The sequence below is a fragment of the Vombatus ursinus genome, unplaced genomic scaffold, assembly GCF_900497805.2.
Source record: "Vombatus ursinus unplaced genomic scaffold, bare-nosed wombat genome assembly UNPS02014789.1, whole genome shotgun sequence".
In the NCBI taxonomy this organism is placed as follows: Eukaryota; Metazoa; Chordata; class Mammalia; order Diprotodontia; family Vombatidae; genus Vombatus; species Vombatus ursinus.
In genome coordinates, this window is record NW_020954567.1 from 6,727,114 (window position 1) to 6,744,443 (window position 17,330).

Sequence of the window (17,330 nt, forward strand, 5' to 3'; positions counted from 1 at the left end):
ATGAGACTTTTTTGGTGTGACTTCAGAAGGCAGAAGTAGGCCCGAGAGATGGCAGTTGTACAGAGGCAGATTTGGCTCAATCCAAGGATAGATTTTTTTTAAAAATGCTGTATGAGGGGCAGCTAGGTGGCACAGTGGATAAAGCACCGGCCCTGAAGTCAGGAGGACCTGAGTTCAAATTCAGCATCAGACCAAACACTTGACACTTACTAGCTGTGTGACCCTGGGCAAGTCACTTTAACCCAACTGCCTAAAAATAAAAAATTTTTTAAAAATGCTATATGACAATGGGGTGGTTTTCTTGTAGGAAAAGAAGTTGCCTATTCCTAAAGATGTTTAAACAGAATATAGACAATGATCATTAATGCTGTAGAGAAGATTCAAACTTTAGGTAAGGATTGGGCAAGATCACCTCTAAGACCCCTCATAGCTGTGGAACTCTAGGACTGCCCACCCCTTGAGAAATTTAGCATCCTTCTGTAGAAACAAATTTAAGTGTCTCCTAAACCTGATATTGGGGCAGCTAGGTGGCACAGCAGATAGAATGCCAGGCCTGGAGTCAGGAGGACCTGAGTTCAAATCTGGCCTCAGACACTTACTAGCTGTGTGACCCTGGGCAAGTCACTTAACCCTGTTTGCCTCAGTTTCCTCATCTGTAAAATGAGCTGGAGAGGGAAATGGCAAACCACTCCAGTATCTCTGCCAAGAAAACCCCAAACAGGGTCATGAAGAATTGGACATGAGAGAAACGACTGAACAAAAACAAAATCTGATATTCCTCAGGCCAGATGTAGTCAACTATGATTAAGGTTGCACAATGTTATAGACTTCATCCCATCCTAGAATCAATCTCTGGAGTTCCCATTTTGGTTTTAGATAAGAATGAAATTATTTTACTTTTAATTCCATGGGTATGAATCATCTTCTTAACTGTATCCAGGTCTAAGGTATTCAGCCGAATGTCCACAGCATAATGGTGGTAGGGGATGAAGTCCCCACTTCCACAGTGCTCACACTTGTGAGCACTTTCCTCTAGGAAGCGGGCACATTTCACATGCAGGGCTGCTTTCTGATCTTTGAGCCATAGCTCATAGGCTGTCTTCTGCATTATGGGTTTGCAGAATCTCAAGATGTGGCACTGAGTCACTTCATTCTCTAGTACAAAAGTCTGATCTTCTTCTCTACCTTCTAAAGGGAACAAAACAGTTTTATTAGCTGGACCATAGGCAAAAGCTCCCTGTTGATTTAACATGGACTTTTTAGGATTGAGAGTGGTTTTACTCCAGGAGAAAGTTGGCTTCACTTTAGGGTCTACTCACCAATCCTTGATGAGGCCTTCAAAGCCAGGGAACGGTGATGTACCTCTACAGTGGCACCCCTTCGTTTGGTTGCCAGTCGAAGCTCTTTTTGGCTCTGGAAGCAATAGAAGATGCTGGACTGAACAAGCGTTGCCAGGGCTTCAACCATCATCTTCATGTTCCAACAAGGGAGAATTTCAAAAAGCAGTGCTGTCGTAAAGGTCTGTCCGATAATGGCAGCACACCTCACCAACATCTGCTGAGAAAGGCTCATGCTGTCTAATTGGACTAGGGAGATTTCTGCAAATGGAAAGCCAAAGAATATGTAGATTGTTACCTGCCCACATCAGGTAATGTAGTAGGTCAGAGATAACATTCTTGTTCTCTGAAGGGAAGCTTTTCTCCTAAGAAACATTTTTAGAACCCACTTTGGGCCCAGCACCCAAGATATAATAATAATATCCTGTATTTATACAGCACTTTACATGTTATCTCATTAGATCCTCCCAATAACCCTGAGGGGGAGGTGCTATTATTATCTCCATTTTACAGATGAAGAAACTGAGGCTGGAAAAGGTTAAATGAATTGTCCAAGTCCCACAGCTGATAAATGTCTGAGGCATGATTGAACCTAGGCCCTACTGACTCTAAGTTTAACGCTCTACCTACTGCATCACTTACAAGGATATAAAAGCAGTGAAAGACAGCTCTTCCTTCAACAAGCTTATGCTTTATTTACTTTAGGACAATACAAGATTGTATAATCAGTTGCTACATTGGATGTTATGAAACAAACTACCAGGTGCTACAGGGCATAGAGTGCTGGACCTGGAGTCAGAAAGACCTGAGTTGAAATCCTGCTTCAGACACTAGGTTCCATTAGACTGTGAGCTCTTTGAGGGCAGGAGCTGTCTCTTGCCTCTTTTTGTCTCCCTAGCTTATAGTCTGATACACTGTAGCTGCACATTGCCTTATCTTGGCACTTACTCAACCAATCTACCAATAAGCATTTATTAAGTACCTACTATGTGCCAGATACAGTACTAAGTGCTAGGGATACAAAATTTATCTTTTTTATTGCTAAATTATATAGTAAGTAATTTGAGTGAATTATGATAATTCCTTGGTATATAGTAGTTCACTTAATATAAGCTTAATAAATGTTTACTGATTGAAGGTTGTTGTGACAATGAAATGAGATGTTTTAAAATTCTTTGTAAATCTTCAAGAGCTGTATCAAAATGTTAGCTGTCGTTATCATCACTGCTAAAGGAATCTCAAGAAGGTACATACAAATGTGGGTTGACTTAGTGGGGGGGATTGGCACAGTAGCTGTCTTCAAATACCTGCAGTGTTGTTAGTGAAGAGAGATAGCTGCTGTCTGTGGTCCTGAGCTAACAGAAGGAGAGAAGCACTGTCTAGGGTCTAGGAGCCCATACATTGTAGCAAAGCAAAGAAACTAAAAATTATCTCTGTGAAGATATTGTAAATGACTGGGCAGCACTTCGCCCTTCCAGTAACACCCCTCAAAAACCTAGCTACCAAACCCCAGTAAAGGAATTCAAAAGTATCACTGATAATCTTGACTCAGCCCCTCTACCATTGCAATTGGAAGATTTCTTGGAGACAGATTCTAAATGTGGACCTATGAATGAACTACTATGGAAACCAAGCTTCCTGGAAACCCTCGACCCAACTTCTTTGGTGACTGGTCTCCTTAATATGCTCTGTGTGTGTGTATGTGTCCCTTTCAGGGATTCCAATGATGTTTGCATTCCTGAGGGAATAGACTTCTCAGGTTAAGGTCTCTTTTTCTTTGTATTTTTGCATAAGAGTAAGGAAGACCCAGCAGTGATTTTGAAGCTGGTCAAGCTACCCAAGAAAAGAGCAGACTGAGAATCAGCCACTTCAAGTAACTTCAGCATGGTCACACACATAGTAAGTTTCTGAGTCAGCATTCAAAACCAGGTCTTCTAGGTTACAAGGCCACTATATGAAGCTGCGTTTCAATGGATATAACAGAATTTGGATTGTTGGAAAGGAAGATATGAAAGATTTCAGTAAAGGAAAAGGCAGGAAAGGAAGGGTATTTGTTGGGAGAAGAGTCAGGAGGCTGGTTATTGCTGTTCATCCTTTGTTTTCCAGTGACATCATGAGGATGATATATTGACTTGCAAGTGAATTGGACTTAAGAGAGGCAGAGCTGTGCAAAGACTTCAGCTCCATTCTCTCCAGTCATCAGAGTCCAGTGGCAAGACAAAAGTCAAAACAACTGGCAGTGGTCCAAGATGCAATGGATGACTTTGGTCTTTCTAAATTAAAGTCTTTCCCAGGCCTCAGTCTGTCTGAGGAAACACCCATTTCAATGACTAAGGGCTAAGTAAGAATTGAGACAAAAGATGGCTTAATTTACCACACAAAAATATCAATCTGGGTGGGGAAGACTCTTAAAGCCTGTGGCTCGAACAGAAAACAATTGCTATTTACACTCATTCTAAGACATCAAAACCTTAACAGTGAGTCATAGAGGTTTGGGCTGGAGACTATTATTGGTCATTCAACAAAAGCCAGAGGTTTAAAGGCTAGTCAAATGGCTCCATTTGAAACACAGGGCAGAACTAGTTCTGAAAAAGGAGGCTGGTCTGACTGAAATGAAGGATTTGTGTGGAGAGAGGTTCTTGCCAAATCCAGTAACCTTTTCTCAGGCCTTATTTTCTTTAACTTCTGTGATATATTTGACACTGTCAATTATCTTTTCCTTCTTGAAACTCTCTCCTTAACTTTTGTGAAAGAACACTATCATGGTTTTTCCTCTACCTTCTGTAGCAACTCATCTGCCTCTTTCACTAGTTCCTCTTCTTCTTCCCACCCCATGATTGAGGGAATTCTCTCATATTCAGGCCTCAGGCCTCTCTGCTCTTCTTGCAATGTGGTATCTTCCCCAGAGATTAATCCATCTCCCTGGCTTCCACTACTAGCCCTTTTATGCTGAAAACACCCAAATCTTCAAATCTATATCTCCAGTAAACCTCTCACCCAAGTTTTAATATAATAATGTCCAACTGTTTGCTGGATATCTCTAGCTAGATACATATATACACATGTACATACACACATACATATATGCATACACACACATACATACTTGTATGTCAGAACAGAATGGAGAATGAGCTATGCCCAAAACTGAACAGAAGGATCTGATCTAGTATTTTTTTCTTTCTTCTTAGAAGTTAGATTATCAAAGCTAAGGAAGGCAAAGGCCTTGTTTTTCTTTACCTTTTAATGTTGATGGGGGTGACATATTTTTTAATCTGACACCGGAGGCAATGTCACACACTTCTATTCTATCCTCATTGGAAGAGGAAGAAAATAGATTTAAGTTCATCTGGGGTTTAGTATAGTTTTCTGTAGAGAAATAACAAAAATAAGAGAAGATAGAGGAGTCCGAAAGAGAAAAGATGAAGGAAATTCATAATTTCATTCCTTTTTGTTATTAATCTTGATGTTTTGAGAGGAATTGAGGCCACTCTCATGTAACCAGCAGACAAAGACTTTCTGTGGGTTTATATAGACATAAGGGGAGGTAGAAGAGGGAATGCTGCTGGTCTAAGTGGATTTTCCTTTAGGTAAACCCAATAAATGAAAACCAAAATTATGGAAAAAGAATAATTGGGGGAAAATTATTTATTTTACAAAAGGATCCCCAATTCCATTAGCATTTTTCCCAACTCAAAATTTTCTTTTTCAGGAACACACTATCTTGTTAGGTGAAACATGCTTGCTTTATTCATGTGTACTCACACACACAGATTATATATACTTACATAATATATTGTATCACATTATATTACACTGCATTATTATGTTTTACATATATGCATCTTCCTAAAAGCCAAACTATGTGTATATGCACATACAAATGTGTAGATGTATATATAAATGCACATATTACGTGTATACACATATACACCTATGTGTATATGTCTACATGTATACAGATACATCCTCTCTGTGAAAGATTAAATTATAGAAAGTATTCTTAATTGGCAATATTGATATACTCAAGTATTATTATTAGACCTGGATCTGTAACAAAATGGGAAAGCTTTGTAGTAGTAATTAACCATTGATTACCATCCTTACTGGCAATGAAAACCACAAGATTCATTCATTCAGTCAGTCTAATAATCATAGTTATTTATGGGGCAGCCATGATGTGCAAAGTATAGTGCTTAGCTCTGTGGAGGACAGCAAGAAGTCTAAAATATGGCCCTTGCCATTCAGAAGTACATAGCCTAGTTGGAGAGATGACATGTACATAAGCAATTACAAATACAAAAGTATCATATTGTTGGTTTTGTTTTTGTACTATTTTTTTTCTTTTTTAAAAACTAAATTAATTTTTTGTTACATTTTCAGTTCTGAACTGTCTCCCTCCCTTCCCACCCCATACTGAGAAGGCCACCATTTGAGATAGATAGATAAATAGATATCTATACACACATATGTAAAACCATACTATGCATACTTGTTTATCAGTTCTTTCTTTGACAAAGGTAAATAGCATCTTCCTTCATGGGTCCTTTGTAGCTGATTTGAATATTTATAATACTCATAATAGCTAAGTTGTTCACAGTTATTCTTCAAACAATATTGCTGTTACTATATATAGTGCTCCCTTGGTTCTGCTCATTTAACTCTTCATTATTTATACAAATCTTTTCATGGTTTTCTAAAATCAACCTGCTCATCATTTTTTATAGCACAATAGTATTTCATCACAATCATATACTATAATTTGTTTAGCCATTCCTCAATTGATGGGCTTCCCCTCAATTTCCAGTTCTTTGCCAACACAAAGAGGCTGCTATAAATATTTTAGAGCATATAGGTTCTTCACCTTACCCCTCCTGATCACCTTGGGAAACAGATCCAATAATGACATTGCTGGGTCAGAAGGCATACACAATGTTATAGCTCTTTGGGTATAATGAGAGAAAGCACTCTGGGCAGAGAGAATGGCATGCGCAAAGGCATAGAGAAAGGATATTTGAGGGACAATGAGTAAGGAAGTTTGGCTAGAGCAGAGGGTTTATATAGAGAAGCAGTTAGAAATAAGGACTTATGAATATGGTGTAACAGAATTAAGGTAGACTGAGGCACAAAGTTCTGAGCATGATCAATTTATTAGTAAAGCACAAATTTACCAATAAACAGGATCTCAGCTTCTTCAGCAATTCTGTCTTTTATAGTTTTGGGGAGTACAGAACAAAGAACAGGACTTCGTAGGTGGGGAACAAGTTAGGATTGGTTAAAAGAGCTCAACATCATGAGTGGCAAAATCAGTGTGATCGGTTACAGGGCTGAGGTGTGGAGGACAATATGATTGGCTGGAAATTGGGAATGAGGCACTAGCAACGCTCCCCTCCTTCCTTCCTGTGACTAAGAAATGCTCATTGTTTGAGTCCACCTGCAGGGTTAGAGACAGTGGATCAGACTTCTCTGGAAAACGAACCAGACATCCTTGACCCAGACATAGCTTGGTCGTGTAAAGATACCAAATCAGACTCCCTGGTGTCCACCTGCACCCCTCAAGCATAACAGATTTCCTTGATACAAGAATAGAACGGTGATTAGCAGGATTAGATTTCTAAACTTAACTCATTACAGATCTGCTGAATTTCTGAACTAAGTTCAGAGACAAAGAACTGTGACTTAGGCAGTTACAGGACAAAATCAATTAATTGTAAATGGGATCAGTTAAAAGATGATACAGAAGGGGCAGCTAGGTGGTGCAGTGATAGAGCACTGGCCCTGAAGTCAGGAGAACCTGAGTTCAAATCCGGTCTCAGACCAAACACTTGACACTTACTAGCTGTGTGACCCTGGGTAAGTCACTTAACCTCAACTACCGAAAAATTAAAAAAAAAAAGATGATACAGAACCAATCTGATTATTTCAATAGCAATAAATCTGCTGTCAAAAATACTATCTAAACTCTTGATTTATTGCTATATCAATCAGACCACCAAGGAGTTACAGGACTAGATAAAATAATAATTCTTTTGGAGGAACAAAAGGACAAGAATCTCAAGGAAAACAGTTTTTAAAAGATGGAATAGGCGGAATAGTATTTCCAGACCTCAGACTCATTTCCGACCTGGCTGCCCTCTTGTGAGGCTGCTCTAACAACTTCCCCATGCCCTAGAAAGCTCATTATTGGGAGAACCTCATCATCCTGTAAAATCTCATTAGCCTTGGTAGTCTACCTCATCACTACTCTCTGCCTCTGTAACTGGAGAGTGAAAGATCTCAGCTCAGGACATCTCCTCATTTCTCATCTGGCTGCATTACTCTGGGACTTCTCTGACTTTTCTGTGATGCTCCAGAGTTGGGTAACTTACCCAGCTACCCTCTCCACTGTTTTTCAGTTTAGATTGCAAGCTTCTTGAGGGCAGGGGCTAACTTTCTCTCTCTCCCTCTCTCTTTCTGTATTTGTATCCCCAGCACTTAGCACAGTACCAAGCACATAGTAGGCACTCAACAAATGCAATCATTAATACTATTTGAAACTTATTTTAAAAAATTTTTAAGTATGTCAATGGAACAGACTCATAATAAAAAACAGAAACAATTTAACTCAATGGTCTAGGGTGTAATAAACTCAAGAACCTTAAACCACTTGGGGAAAGGCTCCCTATTGACAAGAACTTCTGGGGAAACTGGAAAGCAGTTTGACAAAAAAATAAATTTAGGTCTGCAACTTACACCTAATACCACTATAAGTTTCAAATGGACATGGCCTAAATATAAAAGGTCACATAATTTTAAAAACATAAGAAAATAGATGGAATTGGTGTGAATTGGTCTGATCACTTTGGAAAATAAATTAGTATTATGTTTTTAAAAAATGACCCAGAGGTCCCATTGCTGGGCATATATACCTCAAGGAGATTGAAAACAGAAAGAAATGTCCCATATAGATCAAAATGCACATAACTACTCTTTAAATGGTTGTAAAGAACTAGAAGCAAAGTGGTTGCCTACTGGTCAGTGAATAGTTAAGCAGAGTATGGTATAAGAATGTATTGGGATATTATTACACTCAATGAAGGATATCAAGAACTCAAAGAAACATAGGAAGACATAGGAGCTAATGCTAACAAAGTAAGAAGAACCAGAAAAACAATATATACAATAACTACAAGATGGGGGAATGGCTAGAGCAAAATCTCCAGGTGAGGAGGAAGAGGAATCTGGAGAGTGAGTCTTGGCACACACATGGTAAAGCAACATTGGGGTACATCTTCAAATGTTGTTCCAAGGGGAGGTAGTCATTAATCAGGAAAGCAGGAAATTGGGGCAGAGTTTTCTGCAGATTGGTAAGGTGGCAAGAAAGGAGAAGGAGGAAAATGGTTAATGTTGGAGGGACTGTGGAAAGACAGGCCAACTAATACACCAGTATTTGTAAAATCATCCAACTGTTGTGGAAAACAATTTGTAATTGTTTTTGAAAATTGGCTTAAATATGCATTCTGTTTGACCTAGAGTTCTCACTTCTAGGCACATACCAAAAGAAGGTCTAAAAAAGAAAGGCCCTGTATACATCAGAATATACCAATTTTGTGATAGCAAAGAACTGGAAACAGAATGGTTGCTTATTGACTGGGGAATGGCAGAACAAATTGTGGCACATGGATGTAATGGAGTATCAATGAACTGAAAGAAACACATATAAGGAATTCAGAAAAAACATGTGAAAATGTATATGACCTAAACCAAGCTGAACCAGGAAAACATAATACATGATGACTACCATAATGTAAATGGAAAGAACAATTGTTTTTAAAAAACACACTAAAGGTTGAAAGGTAGATTGGGATCACATTTGTAGAAGGCCTTAAATGCTGAGGACTTTACAAATATCTCATGTGATCCTCACCACAACCCTGGAAGGAAGGTGCTATTACTGTTCTATTTTACAGGTAAATAAACTGAGTCAGAGGTTAAGTGACTTGCCTAGGGTCACACAGCTAGTAAGTGCCAGAGGCCAGAATTGAACTTAGGTCTTCCTGACACTAGGCCCAGCATTCTATCCACTGTTGCCTAGCTGCCTCTAAGACTTAAACTATTAGCTTGTATAATTTCTGATAGTCCATCATTCATGAATATTTTACCTATTTCTGAATACACTTCAAGGAGTTTACTGACCCTCAGGAGTTCACCCCTGAACCTAGCCACTAACTTCATATATGGTTCTTTTGTTGTTGTTCAGTCATTCTACAGTTGTGTCCTACTCTTTAGGACCCCTTTGGGTTTTCTTGGCAAACATACTGGAGTGGTTTGCCATTTCCTTCTCCAGCTCATTTTACAGGTGAGGAAACTGAGGCAAACAGGGTTAAGTGACTTGCCCAGGGTCTCGCAGCTAGTAAGTGTCTGAGGCCAGATTTGAATTCAGGTCTTCCTGATTCCAGACCCAGTTTTCTATTAACTATGCCACCTAGCTGCCTATATATGCCCATATAGAACCATACGTGGTTCTATAGGTTGGTTAATCTTCCCCAGTTTTTATGCTCTCTTATCCCTGTCCTTTGCTTCTCTTATCATTTGATTCTGTTTCCCCAGGATCAATCTTGCTTTGCCCTACCTACTGAGAAATTATTGCTGTTCAAACCAGCCTTGGAGTCTGCAGTGGGTCTTTTCCATGCAATCAGTAAAGGAAATATGATTTGCATGCATGACTAGCTGAGGACTGGTGGGTGATTTCTTCAACCACGTGAACATACCACACATCACAGAATACTCTACTCCCTCTGAGAAGAGACTTACATGGGAAAATAAAGGGAGAAAAAACTGTAATTGTGTGTGACTTACTGAACAGGGCATGCCAGCTCACATTGGACTTTTCTTCTGGTTGATATTGATGGACAGTGAGTACCTTATGATGGTCAAGATTTTTTAACAGTTCTTCACAATAAAATGGAATCCCACAGCTTCCTTCCACTAGGTACCTGTAAAAAGAAGCAATGGGAAATTTACTTATGTCGAAAAATTTTCTGTGATAAAGGGGAGATGGGAGGGGGTTAGTATAAATTGGAATTTTTCCTCACAGCTTCCTGATCGCCAGAAAACTTGTAGGGAAATGGCTTTAATTCCTCCCTCCTCTCCCTTAATCTTTTCTCCTCCCTTGCTCCTCTTCCTCACTCCCACCCTCTTTCTTTAATGCTCTTCTTGGAATACCCTGGTGAAGCAAAGACATGATGACCAGAGGAGGATGAATTGAGCAGCAAACCATCATTCAACTAGCAGCATGGTGCACAACTTAATAATATCACCTGGACCAGAGGTATCAAACTGTTGAGGTCGGATTTGGGAGAACGGTTCAGGTGTGAAAGAATTCATTTAGACAACTTTCTGCTAACCAATGGGAGCTTTATTACGTGAAAGCTACACACACTGACCTTTTTACTACAGCCACGGGGCTGAGTAGAAAAGGTACTGATATTTGGAGAACTAGGCTTATATAGACAGAAAGCCTGTAGATGTTCAGGATGATGACAGTTTCAGGGTTTTATGGTGGCTGAAGATTAAGGAAGAATTTTATGACATAGGATGAGGAAGATGATTGACAGGATAAGAAGGGTAGGAGGACACAGGGTAAGGAAGAAAAAACCCACAATTCTTTCGGTCTTACAAAATAAGGAGAAGTCTTATGGTATTTCAAGATAATGGGGAAAGGACTTTAGTATTGGAAAAGTACTGGAAAAGCAACCCTTAATATTATTTTTAACCTTTAGGGTACTATTTGTAGCCACATCAAAATGGGTAGCCATTGTCCCCAGCACGGGCAACTGGGAAATATTTAACAAAAATAAATAAATATACAAAAGAACATAAATAATGGTAACATGTGGCTTTCTAAGTCAACATATGGTCTGCAGGGATCCTCAGGGTTTCTTTTTGAGTTGGACACCATTGACCTGGACCATGGCCTTTCTTTGATCACATTTCTCTTTTCTACTCCTGCTGTTCCCTTTATATGGCCCCTCCATCTCTGTCTCCCCCTAGTTTCCAACCCCTTTTTCAATTTTCTTCTCTCTATCAACTGAGCACCCACTTCTACCTTCCCTTTACTTCCTCCTAGGTTGACTTCTCTCTCTCTCTCTTTCCCCAACACATTGACATTAAGGAAAACCGTACCCCTAACAAAGCCTTCTTCCTCCTTCTCAAGCTGCTGTCTAGCCTGACCAATATGTTCCAGTACAGGGTAGGAGGGGCAGGACCAGGGGCAGTGCTAATACTATGTGGCAATAGAGAAGGGCAAAGGTGCCATCTTCACCTCATGGTATAGAGAAAGCCCCTTTTAACTTTAAAAAAAGAATGGTATTGGAGCTGTAACTACCATGCCATCCCCTTTTCAATCAACCAAGTTCCCTTCTCAACCCTAGGAACAGAATTCCATCATTTTTGTTTGTTTGGGTGCAATTCTGCTGAGAGATACATGGCTTCTCAAAGGTCTTTACCAGTTTTAGAATTACACAGTGTCCCAAAAGTCTTCGTGTAATTTTAAGTTTTAAAAATCTCAAAAGTAAAAGCTATAAAATTATCCCCCCAAAATCATTTGAAAGTTCAATTATTTAATTATTTTCACACTTGTTTTGTGAGTTTTAAATAATAAATTTTAAAATTTATTTTAACAAGATGGCGTACCCTGTCATTATTCAGTGCATGTGAAGGAGTTTCTGGATGATACTTCCTCAGACTGGTGGATCTATAGAGGAGGTCTTCTGTCTTGGCCACCTTAGTCATCTGATCTAGCTCCATTAGACTTATATTGTGGGGTCAAGTCAAACCTGAAGCGTATGCATCAAAACCTCATTCTTTGAATGCTCTTGAGGCTAGGCCTTCAAACACAATCCTTTCAGTCACTGGGCAACCCCTAATGAAAGTTTTGGCAAAGTTTAAAAATCAACTAAAACAATGTATATATGGCACAAGACCATAACTACACTGAATTTTAATGACATACTTTAAATGTATTTTAAATTTAAATATTTAAAGTATTTTTAAATGTAAATCAACCTTTCAAATGATGTTTTTTTTTCCCTAAGTTTGTAGCATTTATACTACTGAAATTATGAAAGCTTAAGACTAGACTGAGATTCTTGGGACACCCTGTATAGAAATGCAAAGTGAAAATAAGAAGGTACAATTAGTCATAACCCTCAGCCCCCTAGAATCCTGTCTGACTGACCCTGAATCAACCTGGGCAAGAAGATCCCAGCGAATTCTGAGGCAGCTTCACTCCCCAGACACTATAGAGTATTCCTTCTGATTAAATGTGAGGATCTGGTTGCAGATCCTCGACTCAAACTGAACCCACCCTCATAGAAATCTGGATCCTTAAGGACGACCAAGAGCCAAGTAGTCTTCAGAGACGGTAGAGATGGTGTTATTTGCGCCAGAGTTTGCCACTTTGCCTCCTGACCCTCGTCCATAATGATACCTCTTTGCAGTTGAAGGGAGCACATACCCTTGACTACCATTTTGTGTTAGGAGAAAAGGGAAGTGATATTTTTTATGGTCTTCTGCCACTAAGCAAAGGCAGAAGAATCCTAAGCAGAAGTCAGAGTGGGCAATATCTCAGGTGGGTTAGGGGTGAGGGACCAGTAGCTATTATGATAATCAGTTCCTTATCATAACACTACATACCACACAGGATTCTCCAGAATCAATGGATTCTGGAGTTGGAGAATGAAAGCAAATTGTTTCTAAGGGATGGAGCCCTTTAGGCTACAAATTATTCATACCATCACAGTGGGTGATCGGAAGTAAAAGAAGACCATAGCTATAGTTTGATACCTAATTTTTAAATGTACATTGGAGATCAGCCAGATAAGTAAGTAATCAGCCTCTTGATCTTTTCAGAAGGCAATGGTGGATGGGCCACTTGACTTTGCCCTCCCAGATCTGTTCTCCTATGTTCCTAGACTACTATGATTTGGAGTAGAGCCCAACTGTGAGGATGATAGCCATTTTCTCTTTTTTCACTCAGGATTTCCTGACCTGTTTGGAGGTGTTAGTTACCAAAGTCCCAGAGTAAAAATGGGGTCACTTACATTTCCAGCTCCTTGGAGATGCTGGCCACATTGAGGTCAAGACAGACCTTGGACTGTATATCTTTTGAACTTATCTCACCAATGATGATATAGGTAGTGTTCCGATTCTTCATGATGGCAATAGCAGATTGGCAGGGGGTGTTGGCGAAAGGAGATAGCGACATGATAAGGAACACATTGAGTTTCTGGATCAGCTTCTCCAAGAATTCCCAAGAGGTTATGTCAATATACTGGGCTTCATCAATAATGAAAATGAGCTTTTCTTCTTTACTTGTCTGAACAAGGCAGGGGAGACAAAACCCAAATTGGTGTAGATTTCAATTTTCATGATTATATGGGAAGAGTGTGTATGTGCATGTATTTGTTGTGCTTGCAGTTAAAAGTGATCAGTTCTAAAGAAAACCTCTCAAATACAACAAAATCTCAAGAATTCCATTTCTACTCATTTAAAATTTATGAACATCTGGACAGTACAAATTCATAGTGTAAACAAAATCACAGGGAGGAAGAACTTCTGTTTAAAAATGTTTACATGTAAACACTTGGCGTGCTAATTGAACACCATTTTTATCTTATCAATACATTTACACTTATAAGGATATCTATTTGATATCACTTTGTTTTCTAAGTTTGAGTTACAGTAGTAAATATTAATACAATTGCACTAAAATAGATAACACACACTTTTTCCTAATATAGACAATCCTTTCACCAATTAGTTTTAAAGGTTTTACTGTCTAAGCCAGTGTAAGCACTTCACATGACTAGTCATGTGCTTGTCATGACTGACTCTTTGTGACCCCATAACCCTTTGTCCATGGGGTTTTCTTGGCAAAGATAGTGGAGTGGTTTGCCATTTCTTTCTCCAGTGTGTCCCCATTTTACAGATAAGGAACTGAGGCAGATAAGGGTTAAGTGACTTGCCCAGGGTTACACAACTAGGAAGTTTCTGGGGCTGGATTTGAACTCAGATCTTCCTGATCGAAGCTCATCATTCTATCCACTAGCTACTCCAGAAGCATATTTTAAAACTTCCCTTTTGGTTTCTCTAGAAATATTAAGAAACATTGTTGAAGTCTTAAAGTCCTTTCCAGGCTTATCTACTTGGATAAAGTGGGTTAAGAGCAAAAGGGATTAGGAAATTGGGATTAAGGCAGATAACCAAACTTTGAAGAAATGGTATCCCTTGTTTGGTTAAGATTATTAGCCTCCCATACTTTTTTTTTTTTTTACTTTATTTTTCTTGATTTTTTTTTTGTTTGTTTTCTTTCACAACATGATTAGTACGGAAATGTTTTGCATGACTACACATGTATAGCCTATATCCAATTGCTTGCCTTCTCAATTGGGGGATGAGGGGAGGAAAGGAGAGAGTTTAGAACTCAAAGTTTTAAAAATGAATGTTAAAATTGTTTTTACCTGTAACTGGGGGGAAATAAAATACTAAAGAAAAAAAGATCATTAGTTTCACCAACCCTGCAAGTCTTTGAGCTAAGATCCACCTAGAATTAGTGCTCTATTTTTAATTGAGAAAGGGTTAGGATATTGATCATTGAGAATCCCTTTCTGTCCTTGAAGAGAATGATCCAAGAAGGAATGGGGTAGTTCTAGTTGAAGATTAAATGACTATTGTTAGTGATTATTGTTTTGGAATGTTAATACAAAACCATGCTTTCATATTGTGGCTTTTTTCTCCGAGATTCCTGTAAGTGGTACCTCAGATTGTCTTAGGGTAGAGAGAGATCTGAAGGCATGGAGGAACTATGCCATTTTGAACATTTCTCTCTTTAAGCTAGAAATATTTGGATCTAAAATAATTGTTAAAATACTTTTTAATGGCAGATTTGGACCTGAAACGCAGAGTACAGCATTAATATTTTTTCTTTGACATACTGTCAAGATATCTCAGTTGATAACTACCAGCTGCTACTCTGGTTTGGAGTCTGGCATGAATTGAATTTCCTATTCCTGTCAACCTCCCCTGTAATATTTTTAATTGCCACCAGGTGGCAATGGGTAAGTGTGTTCTGGACAGATATAAGCCATTATCTTTGGCTAAACTAAAGCCATTTTCCAGAGGAAGTTTGCATGACATTCTGTTTAATTAAGCAAACATTTATAAAGTGCATCCTTTTTGCAAGCACTAGGACATAAAAAATGAAGATGAAAATGACCCAGTCCCTGATTTTAACAACATTACTTGAGGTGGGGACAGGTAAAGGATAGACATATACACAAACATATATTATAAAACCAGGTGGGGAAGGATAGGGGCATAAGAATTATAAAATTTCTAAAAACCTAAGCAAGTAAACAAATCCATGGCATAAGAAAAAAAACCATGACAAGCCAAAGGGAACCAAATACCAATAAAAGGCATTCTCTTTCTCTCCTTTATGGGCAGATACTTTTTTCCTATTGACTTTACCTTATTTTCAAGTCAAGTAAATAATTTGTTAATATCTCATCCCCAACTTACGCCTTCTGAACAAAACATTTTGTCTGAAAAGTAGTATTCTCATGAAGACATACATACATACATTCAGTAGATCTGTATGTAAGTGTCAGTAGTATTTGTTCCCAGAATGAAGGACACTCCATTCCTTTCCAACTCCTTCCAGAAGAATGTTCTTATTTTTTTTTGTTTAATCAGGAATAGGCTTCAGTCAACACTATTCCTTTCCCTTCACTTTTTGACATATTCAAAAATACATATCCAAGTTATAGTAATAACAAAGTTCAACCTTTTCCATCCTGTGAATGTAACCCAAATTTTGGAGCCCATTCGTCATGGGATTCTCTCCTAATTAGTGGAGATGAATGCCCTCTCCTGTGTGAGGGGCTTTCTTGAGTCACTTTGGGCTTCGAATGTTGCTAATATTGAAACAACTTTCCATCTGTGGTAAAAACCAAACCTGGAGTTTCAATACATATTGTATGGGCTAATAATATACTTGGCTAATATTTTATTGAAAAATTTTGCTGTATTCAGTGCCTTGGTCTATAGGTTTCTTTCTGTTTGTTCTCTCTGGTTTAAATAGCAATACCATAATTGTGTGGTGAGGAAAGAATCTGATAGGATGGCTTTTCCTGTTTTTACAAAGAATTTATGTAGGAGGGAACTGATAAATATTTAACAGTAGAGGGGGGGAATGTACACACAACACACTTTTAAATTTAATCTTAGTTGATTTAACTTTTACGCCATCACTTTCTTAAGTCTAGACAATCAACGAAACAATAAATCAAGCCTTGATTTGTAACCTTTGCTAATTTTCAAGGAGTAAATGCTTACACTGAAAATTTAACAATTGGCCTTGGCCTGAGCTGGCTCCAGCACGCCCCTGAGCTTATGGAACACTGGAATTCATTGTTCTTTGACTATTTGTTGGAACTTGTAAATCCATCATTTCTTGGGTTTGTTTGTTTGTTTTTAACCTTTGGGAGTTCATTTATAACTTGTTAAATTTCTTTTTCTGAAATTGGGTTAAGCTATGCATTTTATATTTTTAAAAAATTCTTGTTAGTTGTATTAGTATATATTTGAGGAAAATAGTTGCTAATAATTTTCATTGTTTCTTCTTCATTTGTTATGAATTTGTCTTTTTTCTTTTGGTACTGGTAATTTACTCTTCTTTTTTAAGCACTAGGCTACTTAATGGTTCATCTATTATATTATTTAGTATTTTTTATCAGCTACTTTTATTTATCAATTCTTTTTTTGTTTTGCTTTCAATTTTGTCAGCAATCTCTTCTTTGATTTTCAGTATTTGTATTTTGATGTTTAGTTGGATTTCTTGGTTATTTTTCCAGCGTTTTAAATTTCATACCCAATTATTGGTCCTTTCTTTCTTTTGTTGATGAAAGTATAGAGATATAAATTTTCTCCTGAAGCCTGCTTTGGCTGCAT

At 38.3% G+C, this 17,330-nt stretch overlaps 1 protein-coding gene across 1 annotated transcript in view; it reads right to left on the reverse strand.

The window, feature by feature from the left end:
* Positions 1–17,330, reverse strand: part of ADCY10 (adenylate cyclase 10) — a 127,725-nt gene that overhangs the window by 37,862 nt on the left and 72,533 nt on the right. Inside the window, 5 exon segments of the mRNA XM_027868597.1 lie at positions 898–1,188; positions 1,320–1,598; positions 4,578–4,706; positions 10,176–10,312; positions 13,421–13,695. Of these exon segments, the coding sequence (XP_027724398.1) occupies positions 898–1,188; positions 1,320–1,598; positions 4,578–4,706; positions 10,176–10,312; positions 13,421–13,695 (1,111 nt within the window).